This window comes from Alosa alosa, chromosome 13 (genome assembly GCF_017589495.1).
Source record: "Alosa alosa isolate M-15738 ecotype Scorff River chromosome 13, AALO_Geno_1.1, whole genome shotgun sequence".
NCBI classification, from domain to species: Eukaryota; Metazoa; Chordata; class Actinopteri; order Clupeiformes; family Clupeidae; genus Alosa; species Alosa alosa.
The window spans coordinates 22595723-22622630 of record NC_063201.1 but is presented as its reverse complement, the minus strand read 5'-3'; the positions used below and the strand labels follow the sequence as shown (position 1 = coordinate 22622630).

At 44.7% G+C, this 26908-nt stretch overlaps 1 protein-coding gene across 8 annotated transcripts in view; it reads right to left on the bottom strand.

Annotated features, from left to right (window-relative positions):
• Nucleotides 1–536: 536 nt before the first annotated feature.
• adgrb1a (adhesion G protein-coupled receptor B1a) overlaps nucleotides 537–26908 on the bottom strand; it is an 86809-nt gene continuing 60437 nt past the window's right edge. For 4 of the 8 annotated variants that reach the window (XM_048260316.1, XM_048260317.1, XM_048260321.1 and 1 more), the window contains 16 exons: nucleotides 25865–25991; nucleotides 20238–20341; nucleotides 19453–19555; nucleotides 18178–18328; nucleotides 17896–17965; nucleotides 17332–17398; nucleotides 16402–16487; nucleotides 11655–11753; nucleotides 8735–8906; nucleotides 8191–8286; nucleotides 7797–7826; nucleotides 7293–7332; nucleotides 5499–6175; nucleotides 3801–3836; nucleotides 3371–3529; nucleotides 537–2662 (listed from right to left, as the gene is read on the bottom strand). In XM_048260316.1, the coding sequence (XP_048116273.1) occupies nucleotides 2468–2662; nucleotides 3371–3529; nucleotides 3801–3836; nucleotides 5499–6175; nucleotides 7293–7332; nucleotides 7797–7826; nucleotides 8191–8286; nucleotides 8735–8906; nucleotides 11655–11753; nucleotides 16402–16487; nucleotides 17332–17398; nucleotides 17896–17965; nucleotides 18178–18328; nucleotides 19453–19555; nucleotides 20238–20341; nucleotides 25865–25991 (2212 nt within the window). In that variant the 3' untranslated portion in view covers nucleotides 537–2467. The remainder of the gene's footprint in view (nucleotides 2663–3370; nucleotides 3530–3800; nucleotides 3837–5498; nucleotides 6176–7292; nucleotides 7333–7796; nucleotides 7827–8190; nucleotides 8287–8734; nucleotides 8907–11654; nucleotides 11754–16401; nucleotides 16488–17331; nucleotides 17399–17895; nucleotides 17966–18177; nucleotides 18329–19452; nucleotides 19556–20237; nucleotides 20342–25864; nucleotides 25992–26908) is intronic. The other 4 variants (XM_048260319.1, XM_048260320.1, XM_048260318.1 and 1 more) reach the window with 4 other exon arrangements.

The window sequence follows — 26908 nt, the reverse complement described above, 5'->3', positions numbered from 1 at the left end:
GAAAGTCACCTAATTTCTGCCAGGGTAGTATTTCTCCGCACTTGTGTTCTTAAAATCAAATAACGCATATGGCATTTACTCGGCTTTGTATTTATGATCGGTTAAAGCTTTATTAGCGCCCATTCTGCTCTACAGATTGGATTGCTGCTTGGCCTCTGTAAATCTGTGGGCGCTTCCACTTGCTCGGTGCTTTTAAGGCATCAGCAAGTGCACTCGGACCAAAGAGAGACCCTTATGTTTTTAGGTTTAATTAGATAAGATTCAAAGTGAGTGCCAGGCGCAGAAGAAGGGAACCAAATGCAGACTTGTGTTAAGCTGTGTTTCACTTTTCCATAAGTCATAAAAAATTAGAAATAAGTGTGGCTACCACAAACACTCATAAACACCCCGTTACCCACAAAAACACACACACACACACACGTACGCACGCACGCACTCGAGAGCTCCCAGGATGTGGATTGTTTCTCATACCCCTTACATATCCATTAAATGGGGTTACTTTCCAGTCTTCATCAAACAACTCTCAGGACATACAGTATGATAGAGATATACTTTTTTATTAGAAATATGACACATTCATCTTGTGCTCTGAAAACTGTACATTAACAAAGAAGATATCCCAGTGAACTAAAAAAGGGAGATTGAGAAAGGGGTGAGAGGTGAGGGAGGGGTCGGGGGCTTAACAGAGTCAGACAGGTAGGGAGGGTCATTGAGGGCAAGTGACGGTCAGTGATATTAAAACACACACTGGTACATTAAAGTTACAGAACACCCTTAAAGTCCAGTAACTCAACGAGATAGGGGACTGCAGAGTCAGGATGGCAATCAATATGATAACAATATTCCCCCAAGCACAGTTAGAAATATATTTATAGGCTAAAATTCATTCTGTAGAACTCTTTTTTTTTAATAATTACAATGCTGTACAACAGGACTCCCCCTTTTCATGGAGTCTTGTGCTTCCCCTGTGTGCAACCACAATCCAACTACAGACACACACCATCTGTAGTTCTTCTACATATATACTGTATTTATATTTATATGAATTATAATCCATGTACTTGCTCATCTTTATGTTTAAGCTCCTCTCACAACTCTTTATATACCCAATACTGTCAAGTGTATTAAGATTGGACCTCGCTATTAAGTGGAGATCAAGATCTGTCTTTGTGTAGTCAGCGGAGATGCACTGACCGTGTGGCATCCCCAACAGATATCAGAAGTTCATCATCCATAAGTATAGGCTCTCCAGAAACTTCTGCTACCATCACAGTAACGTCCGCTGTTAGGGGTCCCCTCTTGACGTCCTGGTCAAAGTCTTGATGGGCAACTCTGGACAGATGTGTGGTGCCGCTAGTGGAGCTGCGTAGAGAAGTGATAGGGGCGTGGCACGAGCACAGTGGCTTTTCTCAGGGCACTGTCAATCAAAGATTCTAGAGTGGAGCTCTATTCTAGAATCTCTGCTGTCAATGGCAGTCTCTCCCCCTCGGCCCAGTGGGTTTTCTCAGGGCGCTGTCTATGGCAGTCTCTCCCCCTCGGTCCAGCGGTTCACGTCTGCACAGCTGCGTGATTGTGGGTTGGCGGGGCAGAAGGCCTGGTGCCCAAACTAGTGTCCAGGGACACCCTGACTGCTTAAGAGGTCAGAAGTTGGCAATAAATGCAGTACTGGCTGCAAAAACGGCAATGAAATATTCCATACTACATAACAGCACAGACATTAAAAGGTCATATACTGAAAAAAAATCAATGAAGAGGGACAGCTTGTCAGGTAATTTGCTTTGCTACCTTTTAGAAATAACTTGGCGATGACGATGACGATTCCTTCGTTTTATTCTGTAACTAATTGGGAAAGTTCACCAGGGGCATCCTCAAAGTCTATTAGCCTCCAGGGCTGCACCCCATGTACTAGCTGGAGTGGTGGAGCCCCTATATCTGCATGATTCATCCTCCTAATTATTAACTACGGCCTACTGCCGATCAGAGTCTGTGTTTCCATGGTAACATTAGGGAGTGAGACAGGGGACCACTGCTTGGTCCCATTCCTTTTTCATATAAGAAAATAAAATGTTATTACTGCCTATGATTTCACGGTAATAAAAAAACATAACCAATGAATGTAACAATTTTTTTCAAGCACTGTTTTTCTGTCACTGGTCTAACAGTCACTGTCACATGTCCTCTCTTCATCTATACCTTTCATACCTTCTCTTGCTCTCTCTCTCTCTCTCTCTATCGCACACACATACTCACACACACTTCTCTCCCTTTCTCTCTGCTTCTGTGCGTGGAGCACATCGCTCAACCCTGCCGGGTGCCATGTGTCTTCCTACGGGAGGTGGTGTCAATTCGAGGAAGGGCTCTGGTCTGGTGTGGGTGGAGGACGCGGGCGGGGATGAGGAGCAGGAACAGGAGCAGGAGCCAGGGGATGGGTGGGTGGGTCGGTCAGTCGACCTCCCCCTCCACCCCTTCACACCTCCGTCTGCAGGTCCATGATCTCCTGGCCCACCAGAGGGATGGTGGCGCAGGCCTTCTCCCACTCCACCGCCTGCAGCTCCAGTGGGGACGCCTGCAGTGGCTCCAGGTCCTTGCGCACCCATGATGGGGGCGAGTGGGTCTTCCTGATGCCCTCCCACGCCCGCTTGCTTGGGGTCTGTTGCTTGTCCTACACGTGGGAGGAGAGAGAGAGAGAGAAATATTTAATAAAGGTGTAAAGAGTTTTATGAGTTTTATTTTATGATAATCTTAAAACTCAGATCTGAAGCCTGGTTTTAGGGTGGGTAGGAATATGTGCGCCCTTCAATTTGTTAGGGGAGGAATGTTCCTACTCTCAATCACTTTGTCTGTAAAAATTCAAATTGAGATGTACTCAGCCTCCCTAAAAATGTTCCCCAGAAGGTTGAGATGAAAAATGTGTTCTTTCCGCAATGAGTATTAAATCCATTTTGGAACACTTCAGTGCCTGGGAAAGAGACAGGACACCAGTTCTCACTTTCCAAACCCTAATAATAATACAGACACGAGGATATTGGGAAACTGAAAACTGGACACAGGTCAGCAGATATGTACAGCTTTTTGGCTTGGGGTAGTGGATCAATAAAAATAAGGAGCGAAAGACAGAGAGAAAAAGAAAGAGAAAGAGAGTGAATAACAGAGAGAGACAGAGAGAGAGAAAGAGAGAACCCTGAGCCAATTGGACCAGCTGCTCAGAGCTGTATCGGTGTCCAGAATGTTTTGCTTGGGCCTCAGTGACTCAGCATAATATGCTAAGCTGTCATAAGAGACTGTCATCTTTGGACACTGCGATGAAACTGAGCTTTGAAACGGGACTTCAGGGCAGGACAGATGGAGAGACCAGGACAGGGACACGTACGCTTATGTTGGTTTTGTCACTGCCTCCAGACGACACGCTCCACCTCTTCCCGGCCTTCCCGTCGACAGGAGGGGATTCCCGGTCCTTTTCTGCATGCTGGATCTTCCTGTTGAGGTCCTGGAACATATCCTGGTGACGTTTCCGTGTGTGCATAATTTTCTATGAAGGGGAAAATATGTAGAAGCATCCTAGTGAGATATTCATCTGTGCACCAAAATCAGCCAAAACCAGTGGTACGGTGATAACAATATATCACCCCCGGAATGGAATGAACATGCAATGGTAATTAGCAGCTAAATCTCTTACTTCAGTCTGACCATTTAACTGCTGCACACCATTTCATTTAAATCAAATGGTGCCATTTTCAACCTTTGGTATATTCTGTGTTCCTTGTGATTGAAATGTCTCAATGAAATGAATGTAAAATTACCTCAAAGTCCAGCTCAGCATAGCGTGACTTCCGTCTCTAAACAAACAAAGTAAAAATAAAAAGGATGTTTACCATTTCGCTTAGGAGGGCACATACCACCCATCTGATTCTACTCTCTGCCTAAGAGAGAAAAGGTCTTTCCAACCCTTCAGCTGCAGACCTTTCCTGGGCCAAGTGGAGCACCTGACTAGGCAGAGCGGTGGAGAGCTCCTGTGCTCTGTAAATAAGTAATGAAGCATGGGAAGCTAGGGCTTGAGTGTTTTCATTTGTCTTCCATTGACCTCTCTTGGCTCAGGCTGGGATAAAACAGCTTGTGACCAGCCGCGTGACCTTTCCCGGGTTCCTCCCTGTCGTGGCGAGTCTGAAGAAAAAACCTGACCTTCCTGTCTGGACTACTGAGACCTCTCCTGTTGCATTCTGGGACCTGGCGTCTGGTCCCCCGGGTGAGCAGGGACCCGGGAGGTGTGTGTGTGTGTGTGTGTTTGGGGGGTCGCCTCGTCACTCATTTGCAAGCTGGCACTCTGAGGGTGAGGGGGAGGGGAGAGGGGACACTGACCTTTCGAGGGGTCTAAGCACAGACTGCAGCGGGGGGCAGTGCTGGCTGCTTGCCTCACTTGTGCTGCTCTGTGTCCATGTAGATTAACTGGCTAATGCACTTCTCATCCCCATATTTCGGCTCTACTCAAATGAGAGCAGTTCCTTCAACTACAACTACAACTTGAACTACAGTTAATCTCCTTTTCATTTTAGAACAAGACTTACATTGCTGCTTTATAACACTTGGTAAATGGAGGGTCTCGTCATATATATATATATATATATATATATATATATACGTCCAAATCAAATTGAGTTGGCTTTGTAGCCCATTGTTCCAAAATATCTGACTATAAAAATTTCACTCTAAAAATACCTTCCTATCGACAGTGTATAAAATAAAGTTGAACTGAAATGGTCCTCTAATTGAATGTGTATGAGATTGTGTGGCACATGAGGTGGGATGGCAGTGCGGAGAGCAGGGATGGATTGGTAGTGGAAGCAGGGAACTGGGTGTTCATCTTTCAGCCTGAGCGAGGAACGTCAACTAGCGCCTACGCCGCAACATCTCCCCGCGCCTGCATTCTCGACACCCAGTCCGAGACTGAGACGGCCCAGAGAGTGCCGTTAAATGTTAATGAACAACCATTTAGGACAGCATCGCAGATAGCATGGCGATGAATAATTCAGGCCCGCGCTTGTTTATAATTAAGCTTCACACATGCACTCGATTAGCGCTGCAGTGCCGGGAGAGCTATCGTTCCCCCTGTAGCCTGCAGGTGAACTCAATCTCGCTTTACCTCAGGGGCTTTCTGCTCAGTGCTGTGTGCTAACAGGACGAGGGATCTCTCTTTGGAGGCCCAGTGGACCGTCAGTGTTTCTTGATAAACTAAAGACATGCGTTAAACATGAGCTACAGTTTGTGTCATTCCAACAATGATGAGCTTTACTTAAGAACTGGCAATATTTAGTAGACAGAATTACAAAAGATATATGTGACATGGGGCATATGGGTGCTCTTGGCATTACAATATTGATATTTCACTTTAATTAAATTATTCACTATTAAATGGTCTTCATTCATTTGCTTGTTTTAGTCTCCCAGTTCCCTTCTGCAGTGTGGCGGGCAAATGCAATGTGATGTGCAAAGCCAAACCTTACCTCTAGTGAGCTCATGGACAGCGTGGACACAGTCTCACTCTTGGATATTATTCCCGAGTTGCCTGAATCCGCGGCTTCGCCGAGGTTGTGGTTAACCTGCGACTCGCTCGAGACGTTCTGCGCCGCCGTGAGGATGGGCGAGTCTCGCTCGGCGCACATCACACTGACCCGCTCGGACGGCAGTGTCTTCAGGCCGAAGCCCGGCACGGGCTCGCCACTGGGGGGGTTGCTCAGGTGGATGAGGCGTGTCTGGGGCAGCTGCTCGATGTTGAGGCTATACTTGGCAGGGTCCTCCTTGCCGCCGCCGCCGCCTCCTTTGGCGGGCCTCATGGTGGCCGTGTTGTTGTTGGTGGGCAGGATCATGTAGCCCTGGCCTCCTCCATCGGGCCCTGTGGAGTCCCCGCCAGGGGCCCGCGTGAGGTCCCCATCCAGCTGCTTGAACAGCTCGCCGTCGCAGATGTAGATGGACTTGGCGCCGGGGAGCTCGGTGCTGACGCCGGCCAGGGCTGGCCCTTTGTCCCGCCGCAGGGTCAGCGTGTGGCTGGAGTAGTCAGCCACGTTCTGCAGGTGCATCTTGGCCATGCTGGCCGGCAAGGTGTTGAAGTTCGAGCCCTTCTGCAACGAGAGCTGGGCCGACGGCTTCTCTTCACCCTGCAGGGAGGAACGCTTCAGCGTGCCTGAGGAAAAGGAAACAGAAACAGAGAAGAATCTTGCATTAGTGCATGTTATACTGGTTTATAAATGAATAGCCCACAGGGCTTTTCCTGTATGCTATCACTCCAAATGGGAGTCTTACGAACAGGTCGTGAAGATGCTACACAAAATCTACAGTGAACACCATTTGGAGACAACACTTTTAATTTGCTGCCGAGCTGCATATGATAGGACAGATTGTGTTACTATGGAAATGAGAGTTGACATTCATCATGCAATCCAACACTGCTATGTTCCCGGCACATAATACAAAGACCCAAACACCCGGTCTCGATAGATCTGAAACATCTGTCAGCCATTGGCAATGACGATGGAAAACAACGAGCTATTTTTCCAACATCTGTGGACATGCTGATGTGGTGATAAAAGTTGATCTTTTTATTCCTTTCTCTGTCTCTCTCTGTCTCTCTCTCTCTCTCTCTCTCTCTCACTCAGCTCTTATAGCCCCTGCTCCTTTCAGAGGACTGCCTCATGTTGCTTCTCATCTCGCGCTCCGTCTCCAGATGCTTTTTTGATAGTCCGTCTCGGGAGATAATCAGATTCCCGGCTCCTGATGGCGATCAGAGACGAGTCGCTATCTGATGGCGGGGCGTCAGGCGGGACTTAATTATGGACGGCTGCTGGATGGGGTGTGTGTGGCGGGGGAGGTGGGGGTGTTTGTCTCCACCAAGGCTCAGCTAGGGGAGTCGACAGGCCCTATCATCGGCATATTACTGCTCGGCACGTCTGCCGAGCTCCGCCAGTATCAAACCGGCATTATGGGAAAAGCGATACACCGCGTCTCTTGTCATGACAGCGCGTTGTGCCTCATAAGATGCTGCCACGCTTGCCTGTGGTGTGTGTGTGCATGTGTGTGAGAGAGAGAGATAGAGAGAGAGAGAGTGTGTATGTGAGAGAGTGTAAAATGCATTGAAATGAAGAATGGACAGGTGTGGTTTCATGCATGAGAGCAGTGCAAGATGGAGGAGATTAACAAACATCTGTTGCAAACAGACATACAGACATTCATACATACAAATACACACACACACACACGCACACGCACACGCACACACAAATATGTTCTTTTGTTGTTCTTACCTGATCTGCAAGCGATATCCACATCCTTTTCAAAGTCCGTCTATAACAACAGGAAGACAGAACTAGAGTCAGAGCATGCTCAGTATTATCAAGTGATGCTGCTCTGACTCCCTGCTCACATCTCAAAAAAGGGCCCAAACCAGAAGAAATTGCAATAGTAATGTTTCATATTTATATAAGATTGCACAAAGGCCTACAATCAAGCCCTACAATCAAAGCAACGTTTCAAGCTTCATGCTTTTATATAAATATAAAATTGATACTGTGTGTGTGGTCATATGAAGGGTTCAGATGCAAAAACAGTTAAATACATTTTTTATGGATTTACAGAAATATATGTATATATATATTTTTTAACTTGATATCAGTCAAACTGTTGTTGAGTTGTGTTGATTTGATTTATTTTCACTTAATAAAGACAAAAAAGACAGTTTAATAGATATTACTTGGAATTGACAATTAAACAACATGCACATATTTCACATTTGTGAAGACAGACTTAACTGTTTTTGCATCTGAACTCTTCATATGTACCTTGATTTTCAAAGAAAGATGAAGAAATGAAAAAGAAAAAAAGAAATGTCAGTGATTATAAATTGAACCTAATTTGATTGACTTTGGATAAAAAATGGCAATTTAGAGGAAAGGTGTAGAGTGCACATATACATTCAGAACAGGTCATATCTGAGGTTTATATGAACTAATGTTTATGAAAATAGCTTGTTCAGAAGGCTCAGATTTCAACCTCTAAATTGACCTTCACCCACTAAGTATACAATGGTATACTGTACCTTTAGCATGCTATTTGGATGTCCATAGGGATTACATGAACCCTTGAATGATTACTGTTGCAATTTGTTTTGGGTCAAACTACAGATTGATTGGACTATGTGCTTACCATGAGCTGGGCATGGCCATTCTGGAATGATCCACCAGAATCTCCATTTCCGTCTTCTTGTCTGTCCACTACTCTGCATTTCACTGCCTCCTGAACCTAAAACAAACAATCATGTGTGATTCTCATTTCTGACTACATTACAATGAAAACAGTGCTCCAAAAATATCAATCAAAACTACACAACACCATGTTTGCCAGTAGCTTCAGGTGGAGTGATGTCTTCCACTGCTAAAGGACTGCCTTTTAAAATACTTGCAGTCTAAAATTATTGATCTGTTCTCTAAAAATGGCTAAAGTGGACAAAGAAGAAAAGCTTTTGGGTACCAAAAAATCAGCCCAACTGTAATTGTACTGTACTGCATGTAATGCATACAGTATAGCACAGCAGGAGGGTAGTCAATGTAAATCTGAGTAGACATTCAAAAATTAACTAATTTTGTATTTCTGATGGCTGCAGGAGCAAAGTGGAGCGCTATGGTAACGTGTGAGACACAGTGTGTGAGGGCTGACAGGTGTTGTTTAGACAGGATATAGTGGAGCGAACCTCTCTGCGCAGGATACAGTGCACCATCACAATGACAAAGCCCTCCAGCGAGTCAAACACTGCAAACAGGATCTGGAAGAGGGCCGAGCGCCGGTCAGTGATAGCCAACACTGCAGACATCCATGTCAGAGCCAGCAGCGGCAGAACCACGCAGGAGCTCCACAGCGACGCCCTGCAGGATGGGAGTGGAACAGCGGCCTCGTAGTGAGGATTTCTCCATTTTGTAAAGAAATAATGACAAAGAGGGCAAGGCACACTGGGCTTAAATTCTCTTATGTTAGCTCTGTTAAATTTTTATCTTGGCAACATTATCATTGTTAAATTTGTATGTAAGCTTTTAAATTGCTTTCACTTTGCTCAGTAATCATTTGAATATTATTAACATATCAGTGAATATAATTGTGCTAAAATGGGACAAGCATATTCCCAATTCACTATTTCATTAAAGCTTGTTCTCAAAGTAATTAATTTAACTGATTATCCAACTAATGATACATGAATGTCAAAGTTCAGCTAGAAGGCTATGCCTGTAGTCTGCTTCTGCATGCAGTGCTTGCGCTCTTTGCTGATTACACTGAAGAAACATTTGTTTATCATATACAGTGTCATTGACATTAACATAAATATCTAGATCAGGCCAAAACATACATTTAAAAAATCCATATTTTTATATGTTTACAATACACATATACAATATGTATGTATGTTTTAAGGGTGAGTCAAAAACATATGGGAACAAGTGCAATAAGGAAAAGAAGGTGAAGTGAGAGCAGGAGGAAGGAGGGAGGAAACACAATGAAAGCAAAAGGCAGGAGTGAGGGTGACGTGAGGGCCGAAGGAGTGAGGGTGACCGCGAGGGCCAGAGGAGTCAGAGGGTTCCTCTTCTGATCCACACAGCGCAGTGGAGAGGGAAAGGATCCCCTCAGTCCCTCGACTGCTACTACTGCTACCAGCCTGTTTTATCAGCTAGCAATCACTGCACACACACACACACACACACACACACACACACACACAGACATACTCATATACGCCTGCCTACACACACACATGCACACACACAGACATACTCATATACGCCTGCCTGTACACACACAAACACACACACACACACACACACACAAGGCCTACACATGAACAATTATGTACTTATAAGCATAACCATTTACCAATGACTGTAAATCTATAAAGAGGTCCTTCATTGCATATCTGGTGATATAATGCCCAAGATAAACTCCACAAACATCGCTGCTGCTCAGTCAGCCGGACCACCACAATGCTCATCTAAATGTAAAGCGTATTTTGATTGCAGGAGAATGCAGCCTGCTCTGAACACTTGTTACTATCTCCACACCCTGTTCCTTTCTGCAAATGGCATGCTATTATGACAAAGGGCTGACAAATATCACCTCTGCACTCTCTCTCTCTCTCAAATACTAGCCTCAGTAAGGCACAGAGAATCTACGACAGGAGGTGGATGGAGTAGCCCATCGGGGGTTCGGCATTGAGTCCCCGCATCTCCAGGTACGATTCATGGGGTCAGCCCCACCCTTCTATGTACACACGCATACACACACTACACAGGAAGCTACACAAGCACTCTGTCACTGTGTCCTGAGGCACAGACATTCATTAAAGGGGGGGGGGGGGGTCCCTCTCCACAGAAAGGGCAACAGCAATGACACACATGTGTAAATGCTCATCTGTTTTTCAGTGGAGAGCTCCAGTGCAAAGGCAGACACCTTACCATTTGCCAACTAGTTTCTGAAAACACACACCCAAGGTTGTATATATGTGAGAACTTTCTAAAGCAATAGTATGACTTGCTGGAACATGCACACACACACACACACACACACACACACACACACACACACACATACGCAGGTACACACACATATACACACACATGCGCACAAACACACACACGCACATACACACCCACCCGCCCACCCACCCACACACACACTCACACACAAACAAATACACTGCCACATACTCCCCCACACACATGCATAAAAACATGATTTTATGGTGCACACCAGATGTAGCTTTCTGATATCAGAACACTGCCTGGTTGTCTTCATTCTGTGAGCATACACACGGGGGTGTGATGTCTGTATTTGTGTGAGGCATTATAAGAGAACACACATGCTCAATGATGAAGAGATTGAAGAACATCGGAAGATATTTCACCATCTGATCCTCTAAATTTGAAATGCTAATTCTAAATCCCATTTTCCTACATCCTACCTTACACACACAGACGAACACTTCTCCCTGTACACATATATACACACACACAGAGACACACACACACACACACATACAGAGACACATAAACTCACACAAACACACACACACACACACACACACACACAAACACACACACACACACTCTCTCTCTCTACATCACCCACACAGTCAGGGCAGCATGAGAGAGTTCACTCTGAAATCAGCATGACACACAGAAGCCAGGCAGAGAGAGGAAAACACACAGACACACACTCTCTCTCTCTGTCTTTCTTTCTCTCTCACACACACACACAAACACACTCTCTCTCTGTCTTTCTTTCTCTCTCTCACACACACACAAACACAAACACACACTCTCTCTCTGTCTTTCTTTCTCTCTCACACACACACACAAACACAAACACACACACACAAAAGCCAGGCGGAGAGAGGGACTGAGGAGGCAGGGAAAATGAATGGGGAAAAAGCAGTAGAAAAAAACAACAGGACGAGGCCACTGGCACAGAAAGAGAAAGAGACGTAAAAAGAGAGAGGGAGATAGAGGGAGCGCAAATCAGAAAGAGAGAGAGAGAGAGAGGACAACAGAGAGAGAGTAGACAACAGAGAGTGAGGGGCAAAACAAAGAAGCATCATAGAGAGTTGGTAAATAATTAGCCGGACTAACATGGCGTTACTGGTAGCGGTGGAGGACACGTCAGGCGACGAGATTACTCCGCACTTGGCACATTTGAGCGTCATATTGTACAGTGGCACTGTCATCTGACTGAAAAGTCAAATCAACACGCTGAAACACACACGCATACACACGCGTACATACATACAAACATATGTACACTGACACACACTCACACACACATATACACACATAGCCAGCCACTGGACATAGTAGGCCACAGTATCCCCTTGATGTCTCACAACAGTGGAAGGTCTCCTATGGTCAGTATGTTCTGCAGGGAAGATGGCAGCCAATCCATTACCCTGGTCAGGATATTTTCATAAAGAATTATGACTTTATGACTTATTGGGAAGGCCCGATGTGGATGAGAAAGGTGACATTTTTGTTGGTGTTATTTCTTTTCATTGTCTATTTATCTGGATTTCTTTCCAAACTCCCAAAAGTTTATTGTGATATGTCAATGAGATTTATAACCCAATCGTTATTGGTTTGGTGGTGTTTCTTTTCCCACAGCTTCGCCTGTTTAAACTTTTACAGGTTTCAGTTATCAGGTCCATACTCCGACTGCCTAGACTCACTCGGGCTTATCATACAGGCTGGCCAACGCAAGGCAGCATCACATACATACACACACACACACACACACAAACATACATACAGTACACAGAGGCACACACACAGACACAAAAACGAACCCACACATACTCACACACAAGTACATAATTTCCACACTCACACACAAAACACAAACCTTCTCACAATATTAGATGTCATCTCCTTATGTGTGCCCCTTCTAAGGTCTGATCCTGCATGAAGAACTCAGTGTTGCACTCGTCATGCGTATCGATTTTCAGCTGTCCCTATGGTCTCAGTTACCAGAACTACTATTCAGGAGACCGTTCCCATCTGTCAGCCTACTTGAGTTCCCTCATCTGGGCCAGATCATGGCTATCAAGGTGTCTTTACCCTCACCACACAAACTCCCTATAGCTACTGTACAACACCATGAGATTATCTTTGGCTTTCAAAATGCCAAGCCAAGATATCTTGCCGTGTGTGTGTGTGTGTGTGTATACCTCATCTCACTGACGTCAGGTTTCCACAACACCGTGATATTATCCTTGGCTTTCAAAATGCCAAGCCAAGATATCTTGCAGTGTGTGTGTGTGTGTGTGTGTATACCTCAGCTCACTGACATCATTATTCCAACTCTTTGCTTTGATGAGAAAAAGACGAAGAGGTGCACTTAAGTCAGTCTTAAAGAGAGTTTTATAACACATTCACAAATGGCATCACGCATGGCAACCTCTTCTGCTGATGGGTAAAAGGGGGAAGTTTCGGACATTTGTCAACATCAACAGTGACAATACAAAATGACCGCCTGTCAAAATAACAATTAAAGCCATCAGCATGACATGCTGGTGCTAATGGATAGGCAAATCGATTTGCATGGCAGCAGACGTAGGCTACAGATTAAAAAACACATCATTCCAGAAATTCAAATCCAAGCAAAAGGGCAATACAGCCAGTAAAAGCTGTGCTGGAGGCGGCGATATTAAAAAGCAATCAGTGTTCTGTGAATTACAACGCCGTTCCGTCTTTCTTTACGACTGAACACAGGCGGAACTTCAAGGTGCAGAATGCCAGGCTGGATATTAAGACGAAATATAGAGGCTGAGGCCGCACTGACGCTGAGGCTGTGTGTCCGGCTGCGCGTACGGCAGAGTTCCCTGGTCACTCCTCCAGCAACCAAGCTGGGCTTCTCCACTATCTACTTCACACTACTGAACTACTGTGGGTCAAGCAGCGATCGGACTGTAAACACGTAACTTGACACTGAAGACAAAACACAAAATTGCCAATAGATTCTGACCTGTTCAACTTTTTAAATGGAAAAGGTGAAAATATCCCATCAGAACCTGTTCTGGATGGGCAGTCAGTGGGCAAGATTGGGCAAAAAGCCATAAATGGCTATACATATCTCAGCAAAAGGCTGAGACAAGACCCTTGAATAACATTGCCCAAGAAATGAGTGTATATAAGTATAGTATATATACTCTTTTGATCCCGTGAGGGAAATTTGGTCTCTGCATTTAACCCAATCTTTGAATTAGTGAAACACACACAGCACACAGTGAGGTGAAGCACACACTAATACTGGCGCAGTGAGCTGCCTGCTACAACAGCAGCGCTCGGAGAGCAGCGAGGGGTTAGGTGCCTTGCTCAAGGGCACTTCAGCCATGGCCCACTGGTCGGGGCTCGAACCGCAACCCTCCGGTTACAAGTCCAGAGTGCTAACCAGTGGGCCATGGCTGCCCGTCAAAACATGTGAACACGTGAATATTAACTGAGAAGAAAAAAAAATAGAACTCTCAGCTAAACTATGTACTTTAACGAGGTCACACATGGATCATAGAGAAGGCTCTTCGATGTTAATGTCCAATTACCAATTAGGCTGGGAAAGCGGGAAGTGGGGAAAATAGCAGAGGCGTTGTCCTAAAGGTGCCTCAACAGCCGTGTCCTACAGATGCTGTTACGCTCATAATTACCCTCAAGCCACAATTATTATGACTTAAACACGTTATGATTGCCAGAGAAACAGACTTGGGGTCAAAGAGAAGAGTAGACGAGCTGAGGGGAACGCTGTTTCTATCCCAACCAAAAGGCTATCAGTAAAACCCTCATACTGAATCACTAACCCACAGCACAGAGGCATATAGTGTCTTACACAGGAAGAGCTGGATACCACTGTAGTGGGAAAATACCATACTGCAATGTATATATTAGAGATACACTGACGCAGGCTTTTTTACAGTAAGTAATGACGATGAAGCTGAGCCATTTGCCAGAAGCAACCCCACAGCAAAACAAGCTACAAGACTACACGTTTACATACATAAAATGTTCTTGTATCTCATTCAAACTAGCATACTGTACATACACATATGTAAATATGTATACACAATAAAAGGACATTTTCTCTCTCTCTCTCTCTCTCTCTCCCTCACACACACATACACACACACACACACACACACAATAGAGAAATCACAAACGACTAACCTTCCTACAGCTTGCCTGTGCCAAGATTAGCTGATTGATAACTGTAATGTGTTTGGGTCTGCTGTAATTAAAGTCTCTCTGAATTTCCTGTATTTTACTAATTTCCCTTCCAGTGAAATACATCTGTCTACCTGTATAGTTCACTAATTTTAGTCATAACCAAACTAGTCATAACTGTTATTCACAACAGTCTGTAATATGGGAGCTAACATTGAAACTGATTTCAGTTGTGTGGGAGGGGCCAATTTTGTCCAATCGATGGGAAGCAATTTAGTATAATTATGGGATGGTCATGGCTTAACAGTGCTCAGCCAATCAGAATCAGAATTGTGCTGGCTAGGACTGCTGAGTGAGAGCAAGGGAATACTGTGAGGCCTCCAACACAATGTTTTCTTTTTCTGTCCTTGTTTCGGTTGATTGTCACACACAGCAAAAACAAAACACAATCGACCAGAGAGATCATCGCAGTGGCATAGCACATTATTCAGTGAAAGACAACAGAAAAGAAAAGGCAAATGAACAGATAAACAAACACAGAAACACTCTGACAAACGTGAGAGAGAGTTGGATGCACAACACTGTGAGGTGCTGGAGACGGCACGTATCAGCTGGGAGGAGCAAGCGAGCACCCACAAAAGGAAAAAAAAATGGATGGAAATAATGAGAAACATCACAAGGAGAAAGAGACATCAATTTGACACTTCCTCCTCACTTCACTCGAGACTGGCTAATGCACTCGTTAAATAGTGCCCTTGAATCATTTTAGTTTCTAGTCATTTGCCCGCGTTTGATTTGTTTCAGCGTTGTCGTAAGCAGGATTTGGGTATTCAGCGAATTAGAGCCGATGATTCTGGACAGCGAGTGTTTCACTTTGTCTAGTTAATGGGCCCCAACAGAGCGAGTGCTGCGAAATGCCACTGCAGCACCCGTAAAAGAAGCCTTCTCTCTCTCTCTCTCCCTTACACGCTGCCCCAGATGGCCTTTAAATTATACAAAAGACGGAAAGAGCCCCAGATCAATGGAAATAAATGGGAAAACTCCTCGAGTGGAAAACCATTGATCAGTTATATGAATTTGTCACATTTTATGAGTTTTTTTTCCTTTTGTGGCTTTCCTGCACCATTTTAAAAATAAACCAATGGAAAAAAAAACATATGGATACACACATATTTATATCAACAACATATAGACAAAATCAACAAATCAATAAAAGCTGTAGGGATGTAAAAGCGTGACATATGGCAGATTGTAAATAAATTTTAAAATGTGCAATGAGATGACCAGCTAACTGCTGGTGGTTTCTTTCCAACAGCACCAATAACCAGGCCTGTTTAAACAAACTCTGCTATTGTCTCTCATTCTGTCTTGTGCTAACCCCACTGAGATTATGTATAACCTTTAGTGTTCTTGCTCTTGATCTAAGTGTAATGATCTTTCATACTGATCTGTTTTTGTCTGACATGATTATTTTTAACCCTCTTTTTTCTTTGCACATCATGGCGCTTCCTCTCTCTGTGTCATCTGAAATGTCTCCCCGCCTGAACCTTGAGAGACCATCTCCCCAAGTCTTTTCCTTGCATAGTGACACCATCTTAAAAAGCCCACCCAGAGACCCCTCCCCCAGGCTGGTTATAGGTCGATCAGTGACATGAAGGTGTGGCATGAAGCATACCCCGCCCTCTCCTTCAGTTTCATATCTGTTATGCCGTCTTTGGACACCAATTTGTTAAACACGAGAATCCCGATAACCATGTTTACCTGTTGAAAGAAAAATGAGAAAGATTAATACACTGAGAACAGATTCTTTGAAGTTTGGTCACAGAGTTATGCCCATATTAAATGTATAGAGTCTACACAGACCATCTCAGTAACAAAGTAAAATATTCTGAAGTGGTAATTTATAGTAAACATTGTCATATGATTGATTCATATGATAAACATAAATGTGTGCATGTGGGGTTTGAACAAGTTTAACAGTAGGAGGTTTACCCTGAATTAACTTATAATCATTTGTCACTAAACCGTGTCCTTGGAATACCCCTCTGACAATCTTTCTGCAAAAAATCTCTTTAGGCAACATAACAAAAACAGCCTTGTTTTGAAATTTACAGAAAGAAAAAAATCACACAAAAACACCATGAAAATAAAGTCGAATTAACACCATACAATTTGACAGCGCATAAACAGTGTCAAAATCTCATGCCAAAGGATGGCTGACAAATCCACATATTATCCATTTGGACAGATGTTTCAATGTTCAAAACATTAGATAATCTGATGGCAAGAGAGCCCAGAATGCTCCAGCGCGCCACCGATTTAGGCCATGTTTTGCGGGTGTGATGACTACTGATAGGATTAGCGGCTCAGCTAGAGGACATTAGGATAAGAGATCTAGGGTACGGGGCTGGTAAATGGCGTCTAGTGCAGTCGTGGAAAGCTACTGTAAGCCCCTCAGCGCGGTGGGGCCGAGGCCAGTCCAACACTGCACACACACACACACACACACACACACACACACACACACACACACACACACACACACACACACACACACACACACACACACAGGCGCGCGCGTGCGGCGGGATGAGGATCACAGTACCAGCACGACGGCAGCCGCAGGGCCCACAAAGGCGTACAGGAGACCACCTTCCAGAGATAACCAACAGCTGCAGACAGAGGGGGTTAGAGAGGGTGGGGAGAAGGAGAAAAAGAAAGAAGACAACAACAGGTACAGATATAAAGAAAGCAGACAACCTCCTGAGTGGCTTTGCCAGCATTCTGGTACAGATATAAAGAAAGCAGACAACCTCCTGAGTGGCTTTGCCAGCATTCTGGTACAGATATAAAGAAAGCAGACAACCTCCTGAGTGGCTTTGCCAGCATTCTGCCACACATGTAGGTCAAGATCGATCAATGCAAATACATTATGGAATGTCAAACTGCTGCAACAGCAACTGTGCTCAAAACATATTTAACAGCACGTTTAGTACTTTCAAAGCAGTGCACACTGAAATGACTCACTAGTTTAGTATACTGACATTACAAAGTAGTGTACACTGAAATTACTTACTAGTTTAGTATACTGACACATTCAAAGCATATGTAACAGCATGTTTAGCATACTGACATTACATTCAAAGCAGTGTACACTGAAATGACTTACTAGTTTACTGTCCCATATCCCTTTGCCTTGGTGAAGCCAACAGAGATGGCTACAACCAGTGCAGGCAAACCTGCAGGAGGAAGGCAAGAATGTAAGCAAATGCAGATGTACTTTCACACACACACACACACACACACACACACATACGCCCGCACATGTATACCAAGAGAGAGAGAGAGAGAGAGAGAGAGAGAGAGAGGCAGGACAAAGGACGAAGCAGTAGGGGACAGGGTGGACAAGAGAAGAGGGCCAGGTGATATCACTAGAGGAGAGATGTCTCACCCCAGCCCAGACAGAGGAAACGCTTGCGGATGATGCGGTTCCTCAAGCGGCCCGTCACAGCCATGTAAGACTGCCACGCCTCTGTCAGCACCCAGCAGAAGGAGGAGAGGAAGAAGAAGTGAAGAAAAGCAGCCACCAGGGGGCACACAACCTGAGAACGCACAAGAGAACAGAAAACAGACAGAGAGTGAAGAAAAGCAGCAACCAGAGGGCACACAACCTGAGAACACACAAAGAACACACAGAGAACGCACAGAGAACGCACAGAGAACACAACAAAGGGGGGTGAGAAATATTGCATTTCATAGGAGAAAGAAGTGGGAAAAGAAAGAGGGGGGTAAAGAAGAGATCCAGGGGAGTGGCAACAATACAGTAGCAGCAGATATTAGAGTATTGGTGCAGGGCTAGCCTTTGCTTTACATTTACTTACCTACACCCAGGCAGTATTCTGATTAGTGTCTTTGCTCCATTTACATCCAGATTTATTCATTTAGCAGACACTTTCATCCAAAGTGTCTTACAAATGTCAATTACATTACAAGGGCCATTGTCGCCAGAGTAAGACCGAGTTAAGTGCCTTGCTCAAGGGCACAACGGTGGAAGCCAGGATTTGAACCTACAACTTTTCAGTCCACTGCATGCATGCCTATCTCTTTAGCCACTACGCTACCGATGCCTCATTAGCCTCATTAATCTTGTCTTTCATAGAATGCTCAGACTAGCTTTGCATCAAAAGGCTTCTGTATGTTAAAGTAGGAAGTAGGCATTTTTCATTAAGGGACATAGCCTGGGTTTCCCCAAGCTGCCTTGTGCACAATTTTATTCGCCCTGCTAGGCAGCCTGGATTCAATGGACCAGATTTTCACCTCAACGAAGGAACCATGTTCGTAAACGTAACCGTTCGTAAACCACGTCTCAAATACAAGAAAATTAATGTGTATCCCAGTGGGTCTCATTTAAATGAGATGAGGTCTGGCGTTATCCAGGGTATAAGGGACACTGACTAAAAAAAGTCTTGACATTTTCTCATTCATGCTTGACTTTTTGTCTCAAAGAATTCACTGAATACAGATTCTTTGAAGTCATTTTTTGACACGTACTCAGCTCTAGGCTTCTATATATAGATGTGGATGTGGATGCATCCTGCACTGAGGGTACTCAGCTCTAGGCTTCTATATGTGGATGTGGATGTACTCAGCTCTAGGCTTCTATATGTGGATGTGGATGTGGATGCATTCTGCACTGTGGGTACTCAGCTCTAGGCATTGAGGGTACCTTGTTCCGTGTCTGTGTCTGCCCGATGAGTATCAGCGCGTTGGAGGAGATGATGGACAGGCAGAAGTTGATGAGGATGACTGAACGCTCGGAGCGAATGTACCTGCATAAACACAGACGTTTTAAAACCACCCAGGCACTTTCTTAGATCACACACTGATACACACAACAATACCACCACATACTAGCTCCAATACATACAGTACACACACACACACACACACACACTCACACACACACACACACACACACACACACACACACACACGTACACACACCAGTTTAATCCATTGCACAAAACTGTATTCTGTACTGGTCTACACAGAAGTATACTCTACACGCTAAACTGGTCTTGAGAGATGTGCGGTCACACAGACTAAACTGGTAAGAGATGTGCGGTCTACACACTAAACTGGTCTTGAGAGATGTGCAGTCTACACACTAAACTGGTCTTGAGAGATGTGCGGTCTACACACTAAACTGGTGAGAGATGTGCGGTCTACACACTAAACTGGTCTTGAGAGATGTGCATTCCACATGCTAAACTGGTCTTGAGAGATGTGCATTCCACATGCTAAACTGGTCTTTTGGAAATTGGTAATTTGGAAAATCCTTCTGCTGAGCTACACAGCTGAATGAATGTAGTGTCATAAACGTTGCTATTTCTGGCGTCTGTAGCCGGGGTTTGCGTAAGCTAATTTTTAATGTGTGAAATCACTTGCTTGCTTGTGTGTGTGTGTGTGTGTGTGTGTGTGTGTGTGTGTGTGTGTGAGCTTGGGTCTCACCTCCACACAGACACATAGATGATGATGAGCAGCAGCAATGTGAGCGAAGAAACGCCGCATCCTACGATCAGCGTCACCGATGGCATTTGCGTTTTATCCATGTTCTAGATGGCAGACACACACAAAACACACACAAATACAGAAACACTTAGAGAGCAGCATAAAAATTACAGAAAATGCACCCCGTCACACACACCCCTCCACGACACATACACACACAGACACACACACTAACAGATGCCTGTGCTGTCAGCACATTTCAGGCAAACATTGGTGTCTAGTTTCAGTGCAGTGCAGTACTGGATCGCGCTGGCTACTGTTTGTCAGGGCCTGGCGGAAGGACAAGGTCACTTCAAGGTGACACTGTGAAGGGAGGCAATTCTTCAACAGAGCATGTATCTGTTTGCTCTGAACACTCACTGGAAGAACACATTCTCCAAGTAGGGCAGGCAGACAGACAATTTAAACCTTTGGACTAGTACATATATGCACAAATAAACAGTCACAAAAACCTCTGGGAAAAACAATCTCCATGGTAGCAGAGCTATTGTCTTGGTTGCTATGGCGACATAACAGGATGATGGTGTCCGCTGCTGAGGCACTGTACCTGGCTACATAGTGAGGGTATCTGCGTGTGTGTGTGTGTGTGTGTCCATGAGAGTGTGTGCGTTTGAGTGAGTGTGTGTGTCTGTGCTGTCTGTCTGTGAGTTGGTGGATGTGTTTGTCTATGTTTGTGCAGTGCCAGTCCAATCAGAGACTTGTGATGTGCTTTATTCCGAGCCCAGACACACTGCTACATGGAAAGAGCCATAAGCCCTCTTGACAGTTCCAGACTGCCAGACATTACTGTGTAGAAGGAAACACACTCCAATCTGCTCAGAAAAACGGATGCTCAAATTCTGAACCTGTGCACGAGGGAAGGTCAAAAATGAAACTATTTTATTATAAGGAGTTCACACAAAAGAAGCTAAATGAAGAGAGGATAGACTGAAATGCTGTGGTCCCATTCTACACAAAACAAAAGCTTTTTGAACATTAACACAAATAATGTTCTAAATCAAATTGATGTTAAGAGGTCATTGACATCCAGCCACTACTGCCAATCTGCCATTATATCTGTAAAAGGCAAACCCTTCAAACGTCTTATCCCATGGTCACTTGAAACACCCCTGTTGTTTTAGGTACCGTATAAACAAACAATGACATGTTGATGATACTGTGTTGGACACATCTAAACTGAAAAGATCAGGATGGGTCAGGAACAGTAGGTGTTTGTGATTAAGGACATGATAGCATGCAGCTACAGTACAGTACATAACATAGCTTGAGTTCTGTGGGTGAAGTTTCTTTCCCTGTCTTTGCACAGAAATTAGCACATCCATGCACACATCAAATCAGACATTAACACACACGCACACACACACAGACACACACACACACACACACACACACACACACAACCTCCAGGCTGTCTGTCTACTCAGATGGGACCAGAGTGATGGCCAGGAATTCCTTAAACACACACACACACACACACACACACCCATGCCCCTCTCTACATGCAAAGGGGGTTAGCATAATTGGCTGAGTTTATGGCCCATTTTTTTCCTTCTTGCGGCTTGATGTGTGCGCTGGCTCAGAGTTAATTAAATGGCTCTAGTTAATCTGCACTGCAGTCACTCCTCCCCACAGAAACAAGATCATGGGTGTGCAGGGACGACAGCCTCCGCCTTCGCCACAGCCCTGCAGAGACGGTCAAACTTTTACAGCCTCTGGGCCAGGGATGGGTCATGAGCGGACACCAATGCCCCCTTCCTCCATAACAACGAATAGTACAAACTGCTGTTAAGATAGATAGTCACTTAGATACGGGAAGAGAGAGAGAGAGAGAGAGAGAGAGAGAGGAGAGAGAGGACTAACTGTGACGAAGGGTCTCTAATCTAATGAAAAAATTGCCGTGGAGGACTCTGTGTGTGCGTGTGTGTGTGTCTGTGTGTGTGTGTGTGAGAGAAAGAGAGACAGAGATAGTGCATGTGTACACATCCGTGTGTGTATGTGTGCTTTTGGGTGGGTGGATAAGGGATACTTAAATTCATCAAGGTTTTCATGGCTTACTTGCGGCATAATTGCTAACAACATGCTGCAGCATGGCCAGCAGTAGGCTGTTATCCTCATTGCCTCTGTGACCTACTGCTCTACTTGACAACGTGCTAAGAGGTTATGAAACACATACCCTGTGTGTGTATTTGTATTTGTGTTTGTAGTAGTGTGTGGTTAGCTTTTAAACATCACACTCACTCATATCGTCATGATAATGGCTTTACACACCAGCAACAAAGCCCAGGGGTCCAGCAGTGTGGACACTTCTATGGGCTTAATTAAAGCAATGACTCTTCACACAGAGGCATAGCAGATATCATGGCTACTACACACTGAAAGCTAGCCATTAGCCAACCCAGGCTTATTTCCACACAACATTGGAGTATGTACTTCACATTCATATTTGAGGTCAAATGAATTAAAATGAATTAAATTCATATGAACATCACAAGCTATAGGTATTAAAAGCATGTCTTGTACTTTTCCTCAGAGAGGGGACAAAATGGAGCCGTTGAGTGCAAGGTAATGGGCTGATGTGGAAATCTAACCAGTCAGGCAGGTGTGTCCAGGCATTTCACCTCCAGCCCTGCCCTGGACAGAAGTTTGATTCTGAGTGGAAATGACTGTTCTTAGCGAGCACTTCGCTGTCATGTCAAGAAGGATGTCAGAGACCCTGTTCTGAGCATGCTGTCTGGTGGATGCTACGCCGCCCCTTCCAGTCATCAGCTGTCATTATGGGAAATGCCACTGTGACCTTGAAGAGCACTTCCTCTGGGACTGTGTTCCTGGTGACACTAAACACCAATCTGTCCTCAGCAATCCCTTGCAATTAAACCCCATGTGTGCCTCCCGAAACTATAATGTGTGTTGACACCCTACAGTAGATATTCTACCCATGGTGCCACAGTGGTAGAATCTGTTCTGTAGAGTGCAGTCCATTAGCCTGGGTTTTCCCATGCTGCCTTGCGCGTGATTTTATTCACACTGCTAGGCAGCCTGGATTCCATGGACTTCATTTTCACCTCAACGAAGGAACCAATCACAGAACGGAGGGGGGACAACAAGACGATGACGACACACTGAAGCGGTTATGAGCTACGTACAGATGCATTTGATAGACATTCGTAGCGCCCAATAGACGGCTCTGGGCATTCGTAAACCATGTTTCAAATACGAGAAAATGAATGTGTAGTTCCCAGACCCCATCTCAATGAGATGTGGTCTGATGTTAGCCAGGCTAGCAGTCCATAACAACCGCAGGGAAAACAACACATGGAGATTGTGTGTGTGTGCTCTCCGAAGGCTGCAGCCAAACTGTGCTGTACACAGAAAAGGGTGGGGGGAGTCTGAGTGCGAAGGTAATGGGTAAGAGGAGAAGACAGATAAAGACAAGGAAAGATGCAGACATGTGGGATGACAACAAAGACAGGAAGTTAGACTGGGCGGTAATGTGTGTGTGCGTGTGAGAGAGAGAGAGTAGTCAGGGTAGGCTATACATTCTATAGCCAGTGAGGGGGAACGGGAGACAAGAGGGTTTGGATGAATGCACACACTAGAAAAATGTGTGAGACTAGGACTGAAGGAGCAGGATTCGGCTCTCTCGGATTTTTGTTATTCCAAGGCAGTAGGTGGAGAAGGGAGATGCAGACAGAAAGGAACTCGACAATTTGTGCGACGGCAAGTGGCTGCCGCAGGAATAATTAGCAGCTCTACCAGCGGACTCTCGGAGGCCTTCTACTCTCCTCCCCGAGCCAGCCCCTCCTCGACTCTTCAGGAGCGGAAGAGGAGGAGCCGGCACCCCTCCCCCTCCTCTCTCTTCCTGGCAGCAAGAGAGGGGAATGAAATCGCCACAATATGCTTCCCGCAAGGCACATAAACCACAAACTGTGACACTCACCAAATCGCATGCCATCTGCCCCAGGTAGGGCCAGCATGCACAAGGGGAGAGGGCTGGCATCGGCATGCAGGCCTAGCATCCATGTCTCACACGTACACACAGACAGGCCACATGCACACACACACACACACACACACCATGGAAGGCCTGCAGCAGCTTAGAGTCATGATACACACACACACACACACACACACACACACACCACCTATGGAAGGCCTGCAGCAGCTTAGAGTCATGATTCTAGGACTAAGGGCAGCTGCACAGATCCAGTCAGACTGGCTAAAACCCTTAACAGCAATCCAACTATCAGGAAGTCAGAAATTCATTTGACTGAGCTACATCAAAACACAAACATTTGTGGACAGACGCTTGTGTGTGTGTGTGTGTGTGTGTGTGTGTGTGTGTGTTTGTGTGCGTCTGTGAGGTTGTGTTTTCTTTCCTCTTCCACACCATTATGCAGGTATATGGGTTTTTTTCTCTCCCAGACTGAGGCAATCGCTGGAGTGCTCTTAAGTGCTGTCTTTGATCCACTGCAATGGCAAGGAAAGCTTAAACGGGGTGAAAAAAAATATTCCTTGCTTCCGCAGGGGAGGGGGTTTTTGCTTACATTCGATCCTAACCTAAATCTCCATTTCCTTGGCTCTGTGTCCTGTATGTGGGCCAAGCAGCACAAAGACACTGTTACAGAGTCTTCTATAGCTTTAAGATGGGCCTCCCCTGGCCAGGCTGTTTCCAGGGCAACTAGTGAACAAACCTCTTCTGAGGCAGTTTCCAGTCTAATAATAACTAATCGTACTGAATGAAAATGCAACACAAGGGCAAGGTCTTTTGCTCCCATCTGAGTCAAATGAGACCAGATTTGACCATTTAAACTCAAACACTCTCCCTATTGTGTTTGCAATCTTTAAAGACTGGGGTGCTCAGAGAATTGGAAAACATACGGACACAGGCAGAGGGGAATGGCAGCTATAGCCAAGTGCATGCTGCTTGATATGACAAAAGATGGACACATTGAAACTGCATTCACATAGACTGCCAGTGCTACAGGAAATCAATTCCAACGCATTTATTTGAAAAGAAATAGAGCACAAACTGTAGCCTAAGCATACTGATGATTTTAACCATGCATTCACCACTACACTTTCTACTAAGAAAAGGCTAGTGTAGGCTAACTAGCTGACCGAAATTATAATGTCAGACTGATTTTATTTTCATCACATAATTCATTTCGTCACCAACAACCTCCTTTACCCAACTAATGTATGCTAAGCAAATGCATATGACGAGTAGCAACGTCTACCTTCCCTGTGTGTAGGCTACACATCAATGAACACCTCATTTTCGATGTGTCTTCCTATTAAAATAAAATCAACGACTTCTTTCTCACGTATGAAATTCTAAGGTGCCTTTTCCTTTACCCTCAATCAAATAAAATCGCACGCTTGTCAATATAGCACTGGTAGGCTATGTCGCGAGAGGGAGGGAGCGTGCCTTGGAAGGATCTGTTGATACAGAATGACAATGACGCCTATGTTGCAAAACCGTTAGCTTGGTTCACACACAAGAGAGCAAACACGTCCACACAGAGACACCCAAACACAAAACAGCACGAAGAAGGTGGCAGACTTACCATATCGGGATTGAGCCGTGCTAAAATGGCGAAGGTGGACAGTCTGTCACACACGCATTTAGTACGGAACGAGTTGACAGACACAGCTCTGCAGCTTCGGGTAGACCAGGAGCCGAGGAGTGAGGAGCTGCGGAGAGAGAAAGATGCGGTGAACGGAAACGGAGGAAAAGCGCAGTAAAATCCCCGATGTTAAATCGGCTATTTTCCTTAATCCGTTTTACTCTACCCGCTGCATGCGAGCTGAAACGCCAGAAATTAGACACACAAAAAATGGGGATGTTTGGACGAGCTGATGCAGCCAGCACCTCAGGCTTCTACACAGCTAGGTTATTACAATGTAACTGAATACAGCAAAATGCCCAAACAGGAAAATGGACAATTAATTATTATTATTATTATTATTATTATTAATAATAATAATAACAACCGCAACAACAATAATAATAATAGTAATAATAATAATAATAATAATAATAATAATGCCTATAGGCAATAAAAAAACATTATATTTATACCCTATATATTTTTTTTTCTAATAGGACCCAATAATGCAATAATAACACGATAATAAGACTCACACGTTGTAAGATATTTTTGGAAAACAAAGCTGTTTCCAACATCAGTAGACTTCCCTAGTAATCTAGAGGGCTCCGAATGAAAGGAAATATAGTGGTTTTGCTCAGTTTTGTACACTGGAGATATAATGGTCATCGGTCTTAAAACACTTCCTAAATCGGTCTGTCTCTAAGTGCCACTCCCTTCTCGTTTGTAAGCAGGTGAGTGGGCTTACAGGTAAACAGAAGACAAATCAGAAACACCTTATTTTCACTGTCCCTTCAGCCTCAGACAACTCGTGTTTGACGTGAGATACTGTATGACCTCCTGCTCTTTTCTCAATGTTTAAAGATGCAGTTGACTATTTGTTTGTGTGTGTGTACATGTGTGTGTGTACCCCAAAAAACTCTGAATATTCTGTCATAGGCATATGGTAAATGACTGGCGAAAATATCTTTTATAGAGTAGGCCTACAGGACTTTCACATAC